This window comes from Nymphalis io, chromosome 25 (assembly GCF_905147045.1).
Source record: "Nymphalis io chromosome 25, ilAglIoxx1.1, whole genome shotgun sequence".
Taxonomy (NCBI): Eukaryota; Metazoa; Arthropoda; class Insecta; order Lepidoptera; family Nymphalidae; genus Nymphalis; species Nymphalis io.
Window position 1 is genome coordinate 7,303,394 of NC_065912.1, and position 22,993 is coordinate 7,326,386.

General features: G+C 34.2%; 1 protein-coding gene across 1 annotated transcript; it reads left to right on the plus strand.

Annotated features, from left to right (window-relative positions):
• The first annotated feature begins 869 nt into the window (after positions 1 to 869).
• LOC126778183 (protein glass) lies at positions 870 to 19,791 on the plus strand. The gene is made up of 10 exons (XM_050501637.1): positions 870 to 1,026; positions 6,224 to 6,395; positions 7,602 to 7,801; positions 10,847 to 10,964; positions 12,681 to 12,815; positions 17,296 to 17,700; positions 17,868 to 18,085; positions 18,493 to 18,576; positions 18,990 to 19,094; positions 19,508 to 19,791. The coding sequence occupies exons 2-10, from the start codon at positions 6,276 to 6,278 to the stop codon at positions 19,578 to 19,580; spliced, it is 1,458 nt and encodes a 485-aa protein (XP_050357594.1). The 5' UTR covers positions 870 to 1,026; positions 6,224 to 6,275; the 3' UTR covers positions 19,581 to 19,791.
• The last annotated feature ends 3,202 nt before the right edge of the window (positions 19,792 to 22,993 follow it).

Here is a 22,993-nt window from a genome sequence, read left to right on the forward strand (position 1 = left end):
ATACTAAGCGTTGCTCCTTGGCGGTAGAACAATATAATGAGTAGGTTGTACCTATCCAGGCAAAGGGGACAGGTACCCCCTACCCAGATACTAAGTTTGGCGGTAGTATATCTAATGAGAACCTACCCAGACGGGCTTGCACAAAGCCCCACCACCAATTATGTAAGTACTCGATACGCAATACATATTATTTAGTATATGGTTAATTAAGTTTATAAAAAAAAAATCGAGACTTCGCCTATTAGCCTCTTCCATTGACCACCCGCCATTTTCCTAAAGAGGAATTAATTATAATGTTTAATTTTAATAAGGGTTACAAATCGATAAAAGATAATCACACCGTGGTCAAAGACATTAAATAGTTTTATAAAAACATCGGTTGAGAAATATAGCAAATTTACGCAAATATTATTTTACACTCCTAACTAACATGTACTCCATGTAGCTACATATATATCTAACTTTTTTTACAAGTAGCCTGCTTTTGATTCAAATTAAATTATATAACCTAATATGCCTACTTAATTAACACACACCACAATTAAACCACTTGAATAAACGAGAATTAAATATGTGAAACCACTACAAAATAGATCAATCAATTAGTTATCTAAATAAGATCACACTAAATGTTCCTCACCACAAAAACAATAGCTTCCTCAACTCGCCATGTTAACCCGATACCCGTTGACAGTGACTTTCCCGCGCGCAATATGTCATGTTTTTTTTTCAGAGGGGTTGGATAGTTTGATACAAACAGCCAATTAACGTAGGGGCGGGTGGCGACTGCACTTAACAGGAGATAGTCATTTAGTCACCAACATTAGCCTGTAAGGGTTCGTCCTATCGAAATATGCTAACTTTTTTAAACAGAGCGCTCGAGTGTTGCCATGGCGCATGCTTTGACCGATACGTTTAATTTAATTAGTGCGAAGAGTTATTTTGTGTTACTGTGATTTTGTGATGTGTTTTAACATATATACTATTGAAAACACTTGGATTATTTTGGATTGTTTTTCGGAAAAGGTAAGATATTTTCTTTTAACACCTTAAAGCTAAAAATAAGTGTGATCTAAAGAGGATATATGTTCTCACGTGTATAAAAAATCAATAAGTGACAGTAAATATTTTCAGCGTGCATGCCAATTAAACCTGACAATATTATTAACGTTATGATCTTCAAAAATAGAATGTTACATTTTTAAAATTGGAAAGCCATATAGGACGACAATAACAAGGTGCCCAAAATTTTTTTCAGACACTAATAATAAAATACGCTTATTATAAAGACAATTGCGTTGTTTAAAAAGTAACATTGCAGTTTAAAAAAATAAGTTGACAATAAGAATCTAAACGTGATTATTATAAAATATATAAATTTATTTAAGGTACATAAGTCAGTTTTATTGCCGTAGCAAAAGTTCTTTATATTATGCGTTTTTGTTATGTAGATTAGTTTTAGTAAATCATCAAAATATACTTTAATTATTAACGCCTATGAGAGGTTTGCAAGGCGAATTTAACTTGTGCGACGTAAGTTATAATTAGTATAGACATAATTAACAATAATAAATGAGAATTTAATTTAAAATTATTAGTAACTTATCAATTTCAAAACAAATATATAATTCATTAGTAACATCAATTTCAAAACAAATTATATTTTCGCGAAAAGGCATTTTCATCGCGAAAAGTGGATTGCAATTGAATTAAATATGGGTCGAAATTGATTGCAAAAACAATAACAAATATGAAATCTCCATACTTATTTCTTGCAAACCTTGATTAGATTAAATATTTATGGTATTATTTGAAGTCATACGATTTTTTTAACATTATATTGATTTTATAATTTAAGGGCGGACTTCAAGCTTACAGCAAATGTTAAAATTTTACACGGTACATAAAGAAATTTCAAATAATTTGAACTAAAAAGATTTTATAATAATATACTGATATACCCTTTGAAATAAGTAATTATAAAATATAACAAAGAAATTAATATTGTAAGTTACAAGTAAATCCTGCATTATAATCTCGTCTCTATAGTTAAAAGAAAGTATGCAAACCATCCACCAATTACAAAAAAAACATCTAAATCGCGCAAAAATGGAGGGACTCTTTACAAACGTAATAAAAATCACGACTAAAAGATAAATTATTTTGATTTTCTACGTTGTTTAACTACGTAAAAAATATGCATTTGTTTTTCAAAACCCGGTCAATAGTTTTGTTCGGCAGTATAGGTATTCAGTTAGAGCTCACTTCGTATTGCACTCTGTACGCTATTTTGATAGATATACTTATCCTTTAAATATTATAATAATTATTATCATTATATAGTGATTTTATAGAATAGGAATAGGAAGGCGGACGAGCATATGGACCACCTGATGGTAAGTGGTCAACAACGCCCTTAGACATTGGCATTGTAAGAAATGTCAACCATCGCTTACATTTCCAATGCGCCACCAACCTTGGGAACTAAGATTTTATGTCCCTTGAGCCTAATTACACTGGCTCACTCACCCTTCAAACCGGAACACAGCAATACCAAGTACTGCTGTTTTGCGGTAGAATATCTGATGAGTGGGTGGTACCTACCCAGACGAGATTGCACAAAGCCCTACCACCAGTGAGGGTTTGTATAGTGTTCTGCGGTGAGTTTTGAAATTATTTTTACAGAATAACTCTACGGATTTCTGTTAATAGATTTTTTTTTTGAGCCAATACCATAAATGACAGCATGAAAAAAAACACGATACAACTCTAAATTGGTACATTAAAGATATTTATAAAACGTATTTAGTTAAAGATAAGTTTAAAAACTCAATTTTTTTAGGATTTCTCCATGACTGGACTTCACACTTAAACCGCTAAACGGATTTTGATGCGGTTTCCTCTTCAACATATCGTCGAATCGAATTATTATGATAGGCATTACAAAAGATAATCTTTTTAACTTAATAAAAAAATGTAATATATATTATTATCCTTGACTTTAAGTATAATAAAACCATTAATGTTACTTGTTCGAACGGATATAAAGTATGTTAATATTCGCCTCCGCGTCCTAAATATCTTAATATAAGTATATTATTTTATAATGTTTTTTTTTCCAAATAAAAAAATTAATAATATTTTAATCATGATTGTTTATGTCTTTATTTTCTAATTAAATGGTGTATTTGAATTTTTGATAATTCAATCAATGGATTAATATATATATAAGTTTATATACCGTAAACCGTAACAGCCTGTGAATGTCCCACTGCTGGGCTAAAGGCCTCCTCTCCTCTTTTTGAGGAGAAGGTTTAGAGCTTATTCCACCACGCTGCTCCAATGCGGGTTGGTAGAATTCACATGTGGCAGAACTTCAGTGAAATTAGACACATGCAGGTTTCCTCACGATGTTTTCCTTCACCGTAAAGCACGAGATGAATTATAATCACAAATTAAGCACATGAAAATTCAGTGGTGCTTGCCCGGGTTTGAACCCACGATCATCGGTTAAGATTCACGCGTTCTTACCACAGGGCCATCTCGGCTTTAGTTTATATACAGTACATATATAAAAAGAGCAATGTACTGACTGACAGATTATATGAACACACCGCACACATTGTTAATGGCGGACAGGATTTTGCGAAATGTTGATTATAGGGTGAGGTTTTTACTTAATCCTCAATTATAATATCCACTCGACCTATTTATAGGGTCATTCTTTTTAGCAAACTAAGACAACTTTGTAAAATTTTACGATTAGGCAAAAGTCATCATCAAAGACATTGTGGCATTATAAGAAATATGCTTATTGCTTCATTGGTATAGTGGCTAGATGTAAGACCCCAGACCCCGGAGGTCGTGGGTTCAATTCCCAGGTCCGGCCAATCAAAAGTTATTGGGTTTTTCTGTCAGAAAATTCTCAGTAGCAGCCCGGAGTCTGGAAGTTGGAAGTGTGTACACTCCTGTGCCTCGAAAAGCACGTAAAGCCGTTGATCAATCAATCAATCAATCAATCAACAGCCAATCGTTGTCCACTGCTGAACATAGGCCTCTCCCAAGGTGCGCCAAAGCTCCCTGTCCTCCGCCTTCCGCGTCCAGTTGGTGCCCGCCACCTTCTTAAGGTCGTCGGTCCACCTGGCTGGAGGGCGCCCTACGCTGCGCTTGCCGATTCGCGGTCTCCACTCTAGGACTCGTCTGCTCCAACGGCCATCGGTCCTACGACATACGTGACCAGCCCACTGCCACTTCAGCCTGCTAATTTTGCAAGCTATGTCGGTGACTCCGGTTCTTTTCCGGATAATCTCATTTCTGATCTTATCCTTCAAAGATACTCCGAGCATAGCTCGCTCCATAGCACGCTGAGCGACTTTGAATTTGTGGACTAGTCCCGCAGTTAGTGTCCACGTTTCGGCACCGTATGTCATGGCAAGTAAGACGCATTGGTTGAAGACTTTCGTCTTCAAACATTGCGGTATAGACAACTTGAGGACTTGACGAAGGTTGCCAAATGCTGCCCATCCCAAGCGAATTCTTCGATCGGCTTCCTTCTCGAAGTTGTTCCTACCGACTTGTATTATCTGTCCTAGGTAGGTATATTCACTAACAACTTCGAGAGGTTTCCCCTCGACGTATATCGGTCCCGGCACGACATGCCTATTGAACATGACCTTGGTCTTGTCCAAGTTTATACCGAGACCGACACACCGGGAAGACTCGCCTAGGCTACGCAGCATTTCGGTGAGTTGTTCCAGCGACTCTGCTATGATGAAGCCGTTGATCCTGTGCCTGAACTCTTTCCGGTCGTGTTAAATTGCCGTCCCACCGGATTATGAGAATTAAGGAATAGATAGTGCGCCTGTGTTTGCGCAGACAATTGTGCACTATAATATGTCCAGCGCAGATGCCTAATCTCTCTTAAGATTAGCCACCGTGGCCGAAATCGGCCTGGAGGACATTATTATGATTATAAGAAGTATTAACCATCCCTTAAATCTCCAATGCGTCACCAACCTTGGGAACGTAGATGTTATGTCCCTTGTGCCTGTAGTTACACTGGCTCACTCACCCTTCAAACCGAAACAACAATACTAGGTATTGCTGCTTGGCGGTAGAATATGTAGTTGCTGCTTGCACTAATATTTTTTTAACAATGCAATGCTTATCTATTTCCTTGAAATATTGGTATTAGAAAAAGAATAGACAAAATAAAAAATTATTCATTTATAACTAATAAGTACAATTAAAAAGCTAAAGGAAGAAAAAAATACAAAAACATAAATAATATCAATTGATACGAAAATAGTACTTTTAGAATTTCACAGTTTTTATGAAATTTAATTTATGATTATGATTTTATGAAAAAATCAATGGTTAGCATATGATGTATTATCATTTTTTTCAAATGAACGTAAATGGAAAAAGTTAGATAGCGACATTGTGATGTACAAAAATTTTAGCATCTTGCTCTATGCGCAATTATTTATAATTTGATTATTGTTAATAAGAAATGATAAGTATTCTAAATTCTTAACAATTTACTTGCTTGAAACTTCGTTAAATCGTTATTCTCAGAATAATTCGCTATAAAACTTAAACATTAGGCAATAATCAATTTGTTGTTTAGGTCACTAACAATTGCGTGATTTGTAATTGAATAAAATTCGGTTTCGCTTTAGCTATTATTACAGTTTGAATAATATAAATAGAATATTTGCGCAGAGGGTCAGGTTTATTAAATATAATTAAAAATAAAAAAAAAACACTCGTGTTTTATGAGCATGTGATGTTGTACGCCCGAATGCTTTAATACATATAATATTGCAATTTTTGTGTTTCAATATGATAAAAAAACCTGAAATGTTAACTTTAGGTACAGCTCTACGTTAGTCTAAACTAAAAATGTCTACCTAATTGTAAAACTGGGATTTTATTATAATAAATACACATATTTTTTATCATACTTACATTAAAATCATGACGAATTTCGTTTCTATCTATAGTAACTATTACAAGTTACAAATGCTTACAATGTTCGCTTGTCATATATTTTCATTAATATACGGTAAAAACAAATAGTCTATCCGACCTATAACCGACACAACATAAGTACAAAAATGTAAATACATCAACATATTTCACTGGAGAAACAATACGTCGTTGTTAGAGAAATATAAAGTTATAAATATGTATATCTAAAAGGTGTGGCCACATCTTTCAGGGATGGCTAAACGTCGGAAGCTGTGATCCGCCCCTGCGCGGCGCGGTGCGCGATGGATTGCTACGTACCCAACAATCCGCAGTTCCTGGGCTGCTGCCACGGGCTCTGTTGCGACCCACTGCAGCCCTGCTCTTGCGACCAGCTTAGAGAGCTGCCAGAGGACTGCTGCCAGGTAAATAGATCCACACCTCGATTTAGCTAAAGTTGTACTACTTTAGCGAAACAATTTCAATTTTACTTTCGATATTTGCCGAGATGTGCTTAACGTGTTTCATGAAGGCCGAGGCCGGCTCATTTTGACGCGTCCACTCCATAAATTATTTAATCTTCCCGTATGAAGTAGAGTATTACATGAGTAACGAAAGCTACACCTACTAGTAACAGTGATTTCATTTAATTTATATATTGGCTATTAATTCGTAAAAAGGATTTAATATAGATTAGTGTTATGTCTAAACGGGGTTTCGTATGATGTATGTATATATTTTTTTTAAATATTATTTAAATTTCTCTCTACTAAAGCATTAATTCCAATAGAGTATAATAAACATGTAATTGGTACATTAAAGTTTTTTTTATTTTCCAAAAATGAAACACGTCGTCTTTTTGTCTCCACTCCTCTGAACTGGTTCATTTTTAACCAAGGAATCGGAGGTACGTTTCAAAGGGAAAATGCTTTAGCATTGTTCATGTAACGTGGGCGTGATTTTTATAGTAGCTATTTTTAATCTGATATATTGCGTTAAGTTAGAAAAGCCAGCTTTAATTATCGTCTTTGAAAGCAAATAGGGCCCGAGATTAAAAGCTTACAGACCCTAGGACAAAAACGAAATTGGTACTCGAAAATATTTTGTTCTTGGAAAAAAATAAGATTCTCAATTATTTATTAAATTAAATACAATAACAAATTTAAAATGTTTTTAAAAAATTCATTGCGAATTTTAATTTTTTTTATTCTTTTAGAACGGTATTTTTTTCTTATTTATTAAAATATATTGTGGAAGTCCCAGTGTTAGAGAATTAGTTGTCGCCTAAATGTAGCATTGCAAATATTATTTATTAATTGGATACTTCAAATCATGGTATGAGAAAATTGGCATTCACTCTCTGCGACATACAGGCTTAAAATTCTTAGTATTTTTTATTATATCATCAACTAACGTTCAATTATACTGGCCGACGGATGGAGTTCAACCTTCAGGGACACTTATACTCAGCGATGCATTAAAGACCATGAAATCTCTTTCACCGCAAATGTGGGAAGCAACCACACGAACAAATATATGTACCTCTTTAAGATAATAATCTTAAATCGTTCTTGTTTTAGTTCATATTTATTTTGTAATTATATTTTTTATAATTTTCGTCATTCTTACAGCAAGAAACCGAGAACTGCTGTCCAGATAATGGAGACGATCTCAACGCACTGAGCGATTCTATCGCCCCGTGCGACGTTGGGCTTGGCGATGTGAGCGAACCGAATTGGCCCGCTGAGGACATGGGCTCCTTCTCCCTACCTCCCCTTGAACTGGATCCGCTGCCTTCACTCTTCCCCTTTTCACCATGCTCTGGTTATAAGTGAGTATTAAGTACAAATTTGACTAGATTAAAAATCAAAATGTATTTTATTGAAGTAGGCTTTTGAATCAATATTGTGCAAGATTAATTTTGCAATATGTGCAAGTCGAATTCAATAGTATATTTGTATTATTTTCAAAATTTCCTGCATTAAAATCAACGTCGCCACGCCAACGCCGTCTTAAACCATTAACAGAGATTTTATCGAATATTTATGACGATAATGATACTGTTCTCCATGAGAGACAGTATTACAGAGAGAGTATTATAGTGCACAAGCTTTGACACGACTGTACTCTATTCCTTCACTCACTTAATCCGATGAGACGGCAACCCGATGCAACAGGAATGCGCCAGGACCAACGGCTTAACGTTCTTTCCGAGGCACGGGAGTGTATACTCTACAAATTTCTAGGCTCCAGGCTGCTACTAAGATTTTTTAGACATAATAATAACTTTTTTATTGACCCGGGAACCCAATACCTCGGAATCGGGGGCTTTATAAACTAGCAACTAGACCGGCGAGCAATCATCAACTGATTCATGTTATTTTTTAAGTTCTAAATTTTTTAAGTGGCAAATGTAATCCACTTAGAACGATTATAAAAAATGTGAAAGTGAGTTTGTTTGTTACGCTTAACTACATAACTTCGGTTAAAGTAATCATTATAAAAATTTTAAACACACGTTGTCTGGGATATAGAAAAGTGCACAGGGTAAATAAAATTAAACTAGTAAAATACAATATGGTAATAAATTGTAAGTTTGCCTTGGTGGAAATTGCTTAGAAAACTAGAATTTTGAATGTATTGTTTTGTTTGATGACGAGCCGTTGATTTAGACTCCGTATTAATTTGAGTCGTGCAAAGCGGGCGGTAATAATCTTCTTAACGATTGCTCGGATCTAAAGCAAGACTCCGTTACCGTTTATTATACTATTAGTCTATAACTAGGACTTTTGACCGCGTTTTACATTCGTTTTGGCATACGGGCTTACACTAGCGTTACATTTCGCATTTCAATAAGCCAGACGCTTTAATTCACTCGTGTTTTTTCGAATCATTTGCATCAATAGCAATATGGATGCCGACGAAAAATCATTGCTTTTGACGTTATTAATAAAGTTTAAAAATTACATTTGAAGACAAAATTGAAGCTGGATGTCTCCAATAGTTGCCTCGAGGCTGGAAAATGGTAATTATATACTGTCTATCTAGAATTGCGATGAAATACAAAATAACTTTTTAATGTCTAAAGTAACGCTAGGACTCGCGTAGCGTGTTAATTAGGGTTGTCTTAAAGATACCTTATATCAATTCGCCGATGAAAATTCGTAAAAATGCAACCGAAGGACGCGGGGTGCCCATTGAGAATAATGTAAAATTAATAAAATAATTCATACTTATTTTGCATTATTTTTGATCTATAGTTATTACAAACATATATTTACTAGTCCATAGATTAATTCATCCGGTACGGAGCTATTCCGTCAAACTACAAGGCTTTCCTAAAACTCAAAAATATCTACAAAAATAGTATTTATCTCGATCGCATGCCTATCTGTAAATAAATAGCACATTAGGAAAGCAATTTTATTATTTATTAACTGATTCAATCTAATTAATAATATTATAATTATGAGATTATTGGTGGTAGGGCTATGTGCATATGTGTCTCCTTTGTTTCGATATGTACAACCCACACATATAATCTAGGTTTGAAGGGTGAGTGAGACATTCACAAGGTTGGTGGCACATTGGTGATGTACGGAATGGTTAATATTTCTTGTAGCACCAATGTCTATGTGCTGTGGTGACCACTTACCTTCACGGGATCCAATTGCCAGTCCGCCGATTTTATAATGTTTTTTTGGCGTGGGGCTCTTTTATGCCGTAATTATCTCTCTCCGTCGCCGATCACTAGTCCATTGTTTTTGCGTGGCATTTATACTATATATTATTATAATAATACACAATACTAACTTATATTATAAATGCGAAACTGAGATTGTTTATTAACTTTTGCTTAGTAGCTTGAAATTAAATTTAACCTATCATATGAAACTGCTTGCAAGAGACTACTTGAATAAAGTACCTATATATTGATTTTGTTTGTTTACGATTTCTCGTCTTAATTACAAAGTTTGCATTATGAAGTTTTGCATTCATGTTGTGAGGGTTAAAGAAACATATATATAGGCTACCTAACACTCCCCTGCTCCCCTTCATTTCACATACAAGCAAAAACGCGTGATGAAACTGTACATATACAATTATAAATCTATAAGTTTATTAATGAATATTTTATTTACTTTACTCTAAATTTGTTTATAGCTTTCCATAATTATAAATTCTTTAAATAATGATCAATTATTTTGATATTTTACATTAGCAGTAGCATCCACTGGAAAAGTCTTGATTTTTTTATGTATTCGTTTGAGATGAAAGCCGTCTTCTGATTGATTCAAAGATATAATATTAATAAGTTTTCAAAATACTGCTGTAGATTGATGAATGATTACAAAATCATTTGATTATAAATATATATTTGTAATATATATTTACATAAACAATGGCATAGATAAAATGTCAATAGTTTTATTTTGTAATCTTCAGATTATTCAAGATTTCGACCAATGATATCGCGTTAATTGATATCGGTGACCAATTACATCGGTGTCAAAGTTGCTTATAGTTGGGTTTATTCCTTTTGCGGTTGGAGTAGGCCTTGAGGTGATTTTCTTCCTTCTCTACTTAATTAATGTCTTATATTAGTTGCCTGTGGATGATTTAAAAATAAACTGAAAGGTGCATATACCTACATAGCAGTTACGGATACAATTATTATGTCGTATCATTCAACAATTGTATATGAATAAATTATATATTAACGGATTTAGACCATAAATTCGATCATTCATGTGAATTTCCAAATCGAATAAACACGAACATACATGAAACCAGTTATAAATACGAGGAAGTCGTTGAGTTAATAATTAAACTAAAATGGCTCCCTTCTGAAAGCTTTAGTGAAATATTCTTACAGCAGGAATAACGGGGGAGAATGCAGGGAACGGGGAGGTGGGGAAGCGGCGGACGTCCTCCTCTCCTTAAAACACGCCGTCGTCCATGGCGACTGCGCGGCAGACACCGTTCACCCACAGGTATCTCTTTCACTCTCCTAAATATCTCACCCAAGCAAGCGAGATAAGTACATATTTGATTGTTTCCTTTGCCTGGGTAGACAAGGGTGAATAGGAAAATGCAAAGGGGCGGTTATGGAATTCTTGTAATTAATATAGAGGATTAATGGCATTTCTATAGGAATACCTACATGAGTATTTGGTGCGTTACGGAGAGTTGATTACAATGGTAATATGCGTTTTCAATTTTCGTCCTTACTGTCTACACAATTAGCTTCATATTACATTGCAGCTAAAATCAACTTTTGATTTTTGGAAGGTTTCATATTATATTTAGATATGAGATTTATCAAACGGAAAATTATTAATGTGGTTGAAACAATGCCCAAAATCGAAAATTGTTTTACGTTGCAGTTGGAAATAGGAACTTCTAATTAACAATTATTTATAGTTATTTATAACAAATATTTTTCAATAAGTAGGTACCTAATTAAAACATTTTTTAAAGTATGATTCTTTTGTAAGCGGCGTTATTCTTTAAATTCTACAAATGTCTGTAGAAATAATTGAATTTTTTTAATATTGCATTGTTTTTTTTTTTTATTTATCAAACAATGGCGTAAATTTTATTAAATGAGGCATTTATGATTCTTTTTTATCAAAGAAAGAATAGCGATCATTATCTAATTATAAAATTAAAAAAATGAAGACTGGTGCTTTTAATAACTCAAAATATCCCCTCTTTATAAAGAGGTATCATACAATTGGGGTTTTATAAAATTTATTCTATAAAGAGGTGTAGCGACACTGTTATATACCTAAGTTTTGATTTTACTTTTTTGCAAAATAATTTATTTAAGTGAAAGTATTCTTTTTGTCATTTCTCAAAGCTAATAAAAAGTGTAAATAACGTCTTACCTAAAGCCAAAGAGAATATAAATGCATGTCATTTGATATCATTAATTAGACCTGTTTACGATATCTACAGAAAATCGGCACGAAGTTATCGGACTACCTATTTAATTTATTAGTAAGTGAACATCGAAATATACTTTAGAGAGAGACTTCCTAATCTTAATTTCTTATCTAAGAAATTAAATATACCTATAATTTGAAATTGCAAGATGTGGAAGAAAAAAATATGACGAATTTCGTCCAAAAACAAAAATGTGCAAACGATGATTCAACGCACGATACTTTTGTTATTTCTAAATAAAACAATTTTATGAAACAGTAATTAATTTAATATTTTCGCTTCACGTAATTATCCTGTCGATTTTCCATAAAATCAATTTTAGACTTTCAAGAAATATTATATATAATAGCGTCTAAATAATTAATTATCTGTGATGAATGTTATCCGTGAGACCTGGAGTTCAAGTACCTAAATATTTATCAAAACAATGTACAAAATTTCGAAAATTCACGATCTATTGTCGTTTATCTCTTCTTCATACAATTATATGTTAGATCACTATCAAGACCAATGAAGAGTCGTGCTTTTTTTTCTAAATGTACCAGCTATTTCCAGCTAGGAAAAAATCCTAGCTGGGTAAAGCTCATTTTTAAAAATATTTTTTTAAGTCGCAGTTTTATTTTTCATTAAAATTACTTTCGAGTCTTTAGTATTTGTATGTGTATTTCAGTATCTGTTTCTTGTGGTAAATTCATTTGATTGAGAAATTAAAGTTTAATTTTAGTTTTATCATGGAAACTATAATGTCAATCTGTTTCTAGATGGTGGTAAACAGTGGTGGAGGGTACCCGTACTATGAGCACTACAGTGGTACCCCCCTTTTTCCCACCATGAGTGTCAATGTTTCTATGAACATGACTATGCATGGCTGTCCAGCGGACCAGTTGTGTTCTCAAGTAAGTATAAAAATACTGTAATAGCGTTTCAAAATATCAAATTGCAAAGGCAATTGAAATAAAACACGACGATCATACTTCATACTATTTTCATGCAGTCCAGTCTAGTTAAGTTGCTATATAAAGGTTGGACACGTATTAAGTTAGCCTGGTTCGAATAGACCCGTGTTGATACCTTGCCATGGGCTGGTGTTAGAGAAGCGTTAAGGTATCACCGAGTACCTTTCTATCTACGCCGTTTGATTTACTCCTACCTCACAGATCGAACAGTGTCGTATAAAGGACAAGGAGGATGGAGTCGACGTAAGCTATCTTGTAATGTCCCTAAGAGCTCTGTTCTTGGCCCACTTCTATGGAACCTTGGATACGATTGGGTTTTGAGAGGCGACTTGACACAAGGTGTAAACCTGGTTTGCTATGCAGACAATACCTTCGTGATAGCCCGAGGAGGCGACTTTAGAACGGCCGCTATTCTTGCTACTGCCGGAGTGTCTCAGGTGGTAGAGAGAATTTGAAATATAGGACTAGAGGTAGCTCTCTACAAATCCAGAGCGATCTGCTTCCATCGTCCCCGACGAAAGCCTCCGAAAGGCGCTATTTAGGCCTCGTTCTTGATAGTCGATGGCAATTCCTGGATCACTTCCGACAATTGTGTCCTAGACTGGTGGCCACAGCAAATGCACTTGGACGCCTGCTCCCAAATGTCGCTGGTCCAAACGATGGATGCCGTCGCCTCTATACCGCGGTGATCAAATCGATGGTACTGTACGGGGCTCCCATTTGGGTCAACGCTCTTAAAAACAAGAGCAAATCACTGATAAGGCGACCACAGCGAATCATGGCTACGAGAACCATCAGAGGATACCGAACAATATCCTTTGAGGCAGCATGCGTTTTCGCTGGTTCTCCACCTTGGGATTTGGAGGCGGAAGTTCTAGCCGAGACGTATTACCGACGGTCTGAATGCCGTAGACGTAATGGTCTTTACAGCGCAGTAGAGGAAAAGGAATGGAGGGCCAATAAACTTTCGATACTTATTCGAAAGTGGGAAGAGAGACTGGCGGAGCCCACTGCAGGCTACGCTACAATAGAGGCGATTCGACCGATCCTGCTCAAATGGTGTAAAAGGCAACGTTCTCCACTGACTTTCCATTTAGTGCAGATTCTCTCAGGACACGGATTTTTCGGGAGATATTTGTGGAAAATCGCTGGAAGGGAACGCTACCAGTACATTTACATGGTAAAGTCCATGCTATAGAGCGAAAAGTCCTGGAAGGCGATGATAAACTTTTGCGATGGTGTCATGAAGCAAAAGGAGGCGGCGGAGAGAGAAAGGGAGAAAGATGCACTCGCAGACCCGATGCGCTGAAGGAGAACACACAGACGGCATCGCAACGCCAACTATTTACCTCCATAGGTCCCCCAGGTCGATAAATATGTGAGCATAACCGGCACATCCCAACAGGGGTATTTAACGTCGAAGGGTTCGACAAAAAGAACAGCCACAGGTGGAGGCGCGGAAGAATGCGCAAGCGTACCCGCAACTTCGCCAAGTGTGGATCGCTGGAACCGTGGTGGTTTTAGTCGGTAAGAATCCAACATAACCCTCCATGTATCATCAGATATGGAGGGTATCCATGAGGATTTCCCCACGAAAAAAAAAAAAAGACCCGTATTGATAATTAATGTGCTCTGCTATCGACGGTCATAGTGTAACGACCTTGCCTCGAACCCTCATGGAAAATACCTGAACTGTTTACCTGTATTATATATAGCCTTTAATAGACCTCTGAAACATTATATTCTAATGGGCCGTACATCTTAATCTACTGTACATACATTTGTTGATAAAATATGCGTCATACAAATACACTGGTGGTAGGGCTTTGTGCAAGCTCGTCTGGGTAGGTAGGTATCAGATATTCTACCGCAAAACAGCAATACTTGATATTGTTGTGTTCCGGTTTGAAGGGTGAGTGAGCCAGTGTAATTACAGGCACAAGGGACATAAAATCTTAGTTCCCAAGGTTGGTGGCGCATTGGCTATAAGCGATGGTTGACATTTCTTACAATGCCAATGTCTAAGGGCGTTTGGTGACCACTTACCATCAGGTGGCCCATATGCTCGTCCACCTTCCTATTCTATAAAAAAAAAAAATTTACGAATCGCATAAACATTTACCTACCTAATATATTTTGAAAGCCGAGATGGCCTAGTGGTTAAAACGCGTGAATCTTAACCGATGATCGTGGGTTCAAACCCGGGCAAGCACCACTGAATTTTCATGTGCTTAATTTGTGTTTATAATTCATCTCGTGCTTGACGGTGAAGGAAAACATCGTGAGGAAACCTGCATGTGTCTAATTTCATTGAAATTCTGCCACATGTGTATTCTACCAACCCGCATTGGAGCAGCGTGGTGGAATAAGCTCCAAACCTTCTCCTTAAAAGGGAGAGGAGGCCTTAGCCCAGCAGTGGGACATTAACAGGCTGTTACTGTACTGTACTGTATATTTTGAAATAAATCTAAATTCCACATTTAGATACAATTAGTGTATCTATCTATAATATTATTGTAAATAAGAAAGTAACTCTGACCGTCTGTTACGCCTTCACAGCTATAGCTCTAACCTGATTTAATAAATTTTGGTGAATTGTATTAATAAAGCAAGCTTGAATCCCAAGGAAGTAAATAGGTTACTTCTTATATACCAAACACCAGCTCAACTCTCGAGTGAACAGTAACAGTAACAGCCTGTTAATGTCCCACTGCTGGGCTAAGGCCTCCTCTCCCTTTTGAGGAGAAGGTTTGGAGCTTATTCTACCACGCTGCTCCAATGCGGGTTGGTAGAATACACATGTGACAGAATTTCAATGAAATTAGACACATGCAGGTTTCCTCACGATGTCTTCCTTCACCGTCAAGCACGAGATGAATTATAAACACAAATTAAGCACATGAAAATTCAGTGGTGCTTGCCCGGGTTTGAACCCACGATCATCGGTTAAGATCTAGTTTGTAAGGATTTAATTAATGTAATAAATGTTTTTTTTTTAATAACCAAGACAATTGTGACTAAAGTGGCAGAGAGTGATGCCAAAAGTATAAGTTTGCATTGCACTGTTTAAATTAACATGTCAAATAATACACACATGATTAATATTTTACAATTTCATTCACAAAAACAATATTCTCTATCACGAGTTTTATACATTCATCAAGAAAACAAGCGAATATAATAGTGATCTTATTAAATAAAATAAAGTAATGGCTTGTGAGTGGCTGCTGGGAAAAATCCTTTGTTTTGAGGAGACAGTTTGGTGCATATCCCATCACTTCTATTCTAGCATTAACTAGAATAGAATATATATTAAAGTATATCACTGATTGATATTACACATCTGCACTTCAGTAGTGCTTGTCCAGTTTTGAACTGGACAACAAGCATCACTGTACTCGTTTTACCCAATGTGCCATCACATCTTCCATGATCATATTTACTGTTCCATAGTTAATATACCAGTTTTTCATCATTTTCAATTATTTTATCAATTTTAAAATGGTTATAGAATCGATGATATAAAATCTGATAGTTGGTACATAAATATTATAATATCGCTCGCACACAAGAAAATATAATTAAAGCTAAAACATAAATAGTGCACAAAAGCCATATTTATACCAAAATTCTTACTTCTTAAACTCTAATTGAGACTGAAATAAAAAAAAAACCCTAGTGAAGCCTACGGCGAAAACTAGTATACCTGAAAACCCTTCCATTTTTATAAATTTGCTCACATTTCGCATCTTTACATCTCATGTCGTAGGTAAAAAAGTGGGCATTTCGAGTTCAGAAGTGTTGTAAAATATCATGAAGAAATCTATATAACTGAGTTGTATAATATTATTCATCCACTGCACTAGAACGGCGAATTCTCTTCCTATAACGAGAGGAGGGGTTTGCCTAAGAGCGGGGCATTAGTATATACTCGTAATACTCCGGTGAATTATATATTTCGATACCGAAATTGTGTCTTTAGGAAGATATGCATACTTAAAACGAACTGTTTAGCTCATTGTATTGCATATATGTATAATATAATATTTCCTGTCCTTTGGTTTGTTTACCTTCGTAATGTAAGCTGTAGTATATAAAAAATAATGTACCTACTTGTGTTTAATTTTTGATGCTTCCTACAGTTGATATATGTAAGTGAAGAACTCAATAAACATTCATTCCATTTCTTGCATTTGAAAAATTTGATTGCTTCAAAAGTATTTCATTCATCATGCCCTTGATGAGATGTTTAAATACCATTAGTACATACGAGTATATACTTGTATAAGTAGATAATTTACAAGCGATTAGCGGTTGCTTTCATATTTTTAAATAACGTAGTTGTATTTGATAATATATAATAGTTGTGTTTGAGACAACTGACTGTTCACTTATTTAACAAAACATACCTTGTTAACAGGTGCAATGGAATCAGAATACCGCTGCCCCATCCGTGAATGTCGTCTATCCCCAAACACAAAATGTCATCCCCACTTCCTACCCGTCCGCCACGTACTCATTCACAGCAGACTTTAGAACACCAAACCAATCAGACCCATTAATAACGGCGACATCCACATTCAAGCCATTACAGTTACAAAACGCCCAAAAGCCAAATCCAAATTATCTCTTCCAACAAAAGCCAAATTTCTCAAATCAAAAGAATATGGGGCAAGTCTTGAAACGGTCGCCGTCGAAGATGTACATGCAAGAAAGTCCGAAAGAGCAGATGAATAATAATAATGGTTATATATTGAATCATCAAGGACCTGTGCATCAAGATTATGGATACACAACGTGTGTTAACGCGTCGGGTAAAGTTCAGGTGAGTCGAATTGTAGATTAGGTATAAGTACATTATTTAGGTCCTTTTTTAATTAACGATTTTTTACTTTTTATGTTTAATATCTGATATTATTGGTGTGTGTTTTCGAAAAATTAAAGTAATTTGTCATTTACTCTGTTCGATCATATTATTTATGTTTGGCATAGGTTGGTGCTCTAAGTGGATGTTCGGAGGACGACGAGCAAAAGCCGAATTTGTGCAGAATATGTGGTAAAACATACGCAAGGCCGAGCACCCTTAAGACTCATCTGCGTACGCACTCAGGCGAACGACCTTACAGATGCGGAGACTGCAATAAGAGTTTCTCGCAAGCAGCTAATCTGACTGCTCATGTTCGTACACATACAGGCCAGAAACCGTTTAGGTGATTGCTTAATTTAAAATAATATTTAGTAATTGTACGAATATATTCATTCAAATATATGATACATATATGAACATGAGTAAATTTATTTAAATAAACCATTGATTAATGTTTAAATCATATAAAATACTTTACATATGAAATTTCTTAAAATGTTATTGACCATTGTTGTCGATGCTATTAAATCCTGGTGTCAAAATCTATGAATTCTTAAAAAAGTGTTTTATTACCACATAAAGAGGTGAATGGTGAAAAGGGGGTGACGAAGAGGTTACAGTAGAATTTTCTGTAATTTGAATACGAATCATTGTGCAATGTGTGGACAAACGGTGTCGTGGATGGACGGTGGAATAGGTGGAGGTGGAGCAGTTGACGAGACTCAATATCTTTAACTATCATATTTACAGGTGCCCGATATGTGACAGGCGATTTAGTCAAAGTTCAAGTGTTACGACGCATATGAGAACACATTCAGGAGAACGACCATATCAGTAAGTACCTTAATCTGCAGTAAAGCAAATCTACCAAAGCTAGGCAAGCGTTCTCCCCACGTTGTTCCTTACAAGCTGATTGTCTGGTTTTCATACGATATGTAAAGGTTTTCTCTGGATATTTTCTTTTGTCGCCGAGCACAAAACGAATTGAGATTCGACCTCGTCGAAGTAAAACAATGAGTAAGTATAATATAAATATAAGTAGGTAGGTATTCGTTTCAGGTTTTATACTTGGAGTGACAAAAGATTTTTAGTGCTCCGTTGCTTAAAAAATTAAACCTTATCATAGTTAGTTGATGTATATGTATGTAGTTAGCAATGTACTGCTGCGTCAATAATACACATAAATTAACACCATTAATAGGAAATGTCGTGTATGGCTTAATTCAATATCTTTTTTATTTTCACAGATGTCGCTCTTGCAAAAAGGCGTTTTCAGACAGTTCGACATTAACTAAACATTTGAGAATACATTCGGGTGAAAAACCTTATCAGTGTAAATTATGTCTACTCAGGTTTGTTTAAATAAATTTTAACAATTTTTTTTTTGATAATAAACAAAGTTTTACAAATTTTAACTTATTTTATAGAAAACAAATTAAGCAGATAACTTAAAACTTCATTTGACTTTCAAAGTCTTAGCTTACTAACTTAGCTTGATAAATTTTTATAATTTTTTAAATTATAACATTAATTAATTGTATCTTCAGACTTTAATTATTGTTTCATTAAAAATTTATTTTCATTTACAATGCGAAGCCAGTCAAACAAATGACGTTTCTGGTAAAAGGTCAAAAATTTGTAATACAGAGAATTGATATTTGAATAAGTACTTATAAATTGATAAAGAGGGTTGTACGAGTGCCTTACCCGGGTGGACTTATGGAGTTGTACTTTAATCAATATTACATAGTTTTTTTTTTTTCAGATTTTCACAATCTGGTAACTTGAATAGGCACATGCGTGTACACGGCAACATGTCTGGCGGAATGCTCGGCTGACACATGTAGCATTACACTCTACCGCGGTTTTAAGCAAATACTTGTTATGAAACTGTGGAAGAATTTTGGAAGGAACCTATGTCACGAAAACCTTCATACAGCGATATAAAAACTGGTTTATCGTAATTTAAGCGGTTAAATACGAAAATGTTTTAGGACTATCAATTGACTTTATACATTTATTATAGTATGGCAATACGCAGCATGCTATAATATATTAACATAGCTTATTGTAAAGGATAAAATATGTATCTATCCCACTTATTTCTATATCATTTTCAATGTCAATAAAAAGATTCTGTAATTTTTATAGTTGACACTGGCAAAATATATAACAATTTTTCTTTTAATTCAATTTATTAAGCGTAGCCCAGTTGCTTTATTAGCTGAAAAATTGTATATAATTTAAATACAATGTAAATACTTAGCTTTAAGTGTATTTATTACAATATTCTAGTCACTTAAAAGTTTGAATTTTAGCGCACCGATTCAGGGTTTGTAAGTAATTTTCCAGATTATATCAATAATATTTAAGGCTAAAATATCTGTGAAATTTAAAATTATATGCAAAAATAATCAATGTTATTATAGTATCACAATTATAAATAATTTGATGTAAAATTAATGAAATAAACTGTGTTTATTTGTAAATAAAATGCATTTCTATAATCAATTTAACTTTTATTTTCAATAACGCCCGTAAATATCATACAGCTAGACTGCTAGACAAAAGCAGTAGAAGCTTTCCATAATAATTATAAATCCAGTAGTATTTGTCCGGTTTTGAGCTTACAATCGTACTAAGTTCGACATATTCAATTCAATAAGCCATCACGGCACTTCGTTTAAAATTAATTTTATTCAAATCTAATATTCAAGTATTTTTTGCATATTATAATCTTACACATGATGAAGTCGAGATGGCCCAGTGGTAAGAACGCGTGAATCTTAACCGATGAACGTGGGTTCAAACCCGGGCAAGCACCTCTGAATTTTCATGTGCTTAATTTCTGTTTATAATTCATCTCGTGCTTTTCGGTGAAGGAAAACATCGTGAGGAAACCTGCATGTGTCTAATTTCATCGAAATTCTGCCACATGTGTATTCCACCAACCCGCATTGGAGCAGCGTGGTGGAATAAGCTCCAAACCTTCTCCTCAAATAGGGAGAGGAGGCCTTAGCCCAGCAGTGGGACATTTACAGGCTGTTACTTTTTTTACATGATTATAGCTTATCAAAAAATAAAATGACATTTCTGAACCTCAAAATCTAATAAATCTATTATTTTATTAAAAAAAAAAAAAAAAACACAAGAACAAGAACTAGATACACAGTCCCGTACAAAAATCATTTTAAATTTGTCCCTTATGTGTTTATGTAGTTGAAACAAAAACACATTAATGCAAATTCAATCTTAAGATAATCACTTAAAGTTGTATTCACAACTCATACACATATTTACACACACACCTTTTCGACCGACAATAGCTGGTCTAAATACATTACAAATTCAAGTGGTTAACTTAAAGTAGAATTTAAAAAACGGTAAAAAAACGGAGCGGAACTGTTCAATATATTTATTTTCATACTCAAATATGAAATGCATTTTTTTTTTTGTAATTAAGTCAAAGGTGTTTTGTGTTATAAGCATAATTTATTATTAACAGTGAAGGACATTAATAATCAATGAAACTAAGATAAATATAGACATAATTATTTATTTACATAATTAATCATCAAAATAATAATATCTACAAAATGCTCAATAATATGATTAACAATAAGAAAGTGTCAAACGAAGCTCTTATAATTGATATTTTTAATGACAATTTGAATTAGTTTCGTAAAAAAAATATTTTTTTTTCCTCAATAATAATGTATAAATTTTTGTTTTAAACATCTTTTTCTTTAAGTATAAATGTACCTCTTACTTTTGTTCGCTTTTAATCAAATAATTGATATTCAAAAATTTTAAATGTTCTCATATATTTATATTTTATTCATTTTATACCAATCAAGTGATAACTTTTTAAATTTAATTTTTAATTTAATTTAATTTTTTTTTTAATTTAAATATTAATGTCTTCTATTTGTTATAAATATTTTGATTTTTAAAATTATTATTTTTTTGTTAACTCGGAATGTTGACATATTTTGCAACACCTATAATTTAGGAGATACTTGATTTGTATAACGTCATGTTTAGACTCAATTGTATTTATTGGTGTACTTTTTACAACCCGGGTTCCTTCAAACGAGGCGTGAAGAGGCATCTTGCGGGCCGGCAAGGCGGGGACGGCTAGTACAGAACATTCTTCCCGACTGTACTGGCCGTCGTCGCTTTTGGACTCTACTACCACTTACCATCAGGTGGAGTAGTCATTTGCATGCATATGCATATAAAAAAAACTTCTTGTTGGTTTTGATATCATAATAAATAAATAATAAATCAAAATATAGTGTGAAAGTGATAAATATGTATCACTTTCTAAAAAATGCTTCGAACATACAACGCTTCGTTGGGTCGGCTAAAAGAATTCTTCGGATCTTTGACGTGCTATTATAACAGATATCCATTCGCCACTCACCGCACAGGATCCAGAGGAAACCTAAAAACCATTATAAAATCTCTCATCATCAATTAAATGACATGTAGTAAAAAAAATATCAAGAAACAAAACTGACTAAGTAAAAATGTTGCAATAACTCTTTAATTTTCGCTTTGGAGTCGATGCCAAGCCTTTAGATGGTCTAGTAAAAACAAGAACTTGGCTTTAATCGGTTTTATTCATATACGTCTAATTTCAAAGCTATTATAATCTTTCAAAAATAAATTTGAATGATTCAAACATGTCCATTAATCACGGAATAATCGGTATACAAACAAAAAAAAATTAACAACAGCGTCTCCACCAAATGTGTTCCATTGTTGTTGAAACATAATAATAATAATAATCTTTATTCACATAAAAAGTAACAAATTATAATGAAGTCCCTGATTTCTGTGCTAGGCTCAAAGAACTGTATTACAGAAATCAGTGTCCTCTCTCATATTTTAGTGACATATCGTTCTATGTAAATAAAAAATAAATGATAAATTAATATTCTTACTGTATACTAGAAGGGAGTGTCAGAAGATTTGTGTGCAGTGTGTGTGTGTGTGTGTGTGTGTGTATGTGTAATTTGTTTCACAAAATATTATAACAACAACAGTTCAGTTCGTTCATAATCTAGTCCTAGTAGCCAATTTTTAATAATTACTTTAGCTTCACGATTACATAATAATATTTTTTATTTAATTTATTTTGTTATACAAATAAACTGCTTTAAAATCATGTTGTCATCTGGCTGAAACTGTTCGACATATAACAGGTGGACATTCATTTTTAATGACACGTTGTTTACTGTATTCG

Coding starts and splice junctions, on each gene's coding strand:
- LOC126778183 (XM_050501637.1), top strand. CDS start 6,276: ATGGATTGCTACGTACCCAACAATCCGCAGTTCCTGGGCTGCTGCCAC. Junction 6,396..7,601: donor TGCCAGAGGACTGCTGCCAG/GTAAATAGATCC, acceptor TCATTCTTACAG/CAAGAAACCGAGAACTGCTG. Junction 7,802..10,846: donor TCACCATGCTCTGGTTATAA/GTGAGTATTAAG, acceptor ATATTCTTACAG/CAGGAATAACGGGGGAGAAT.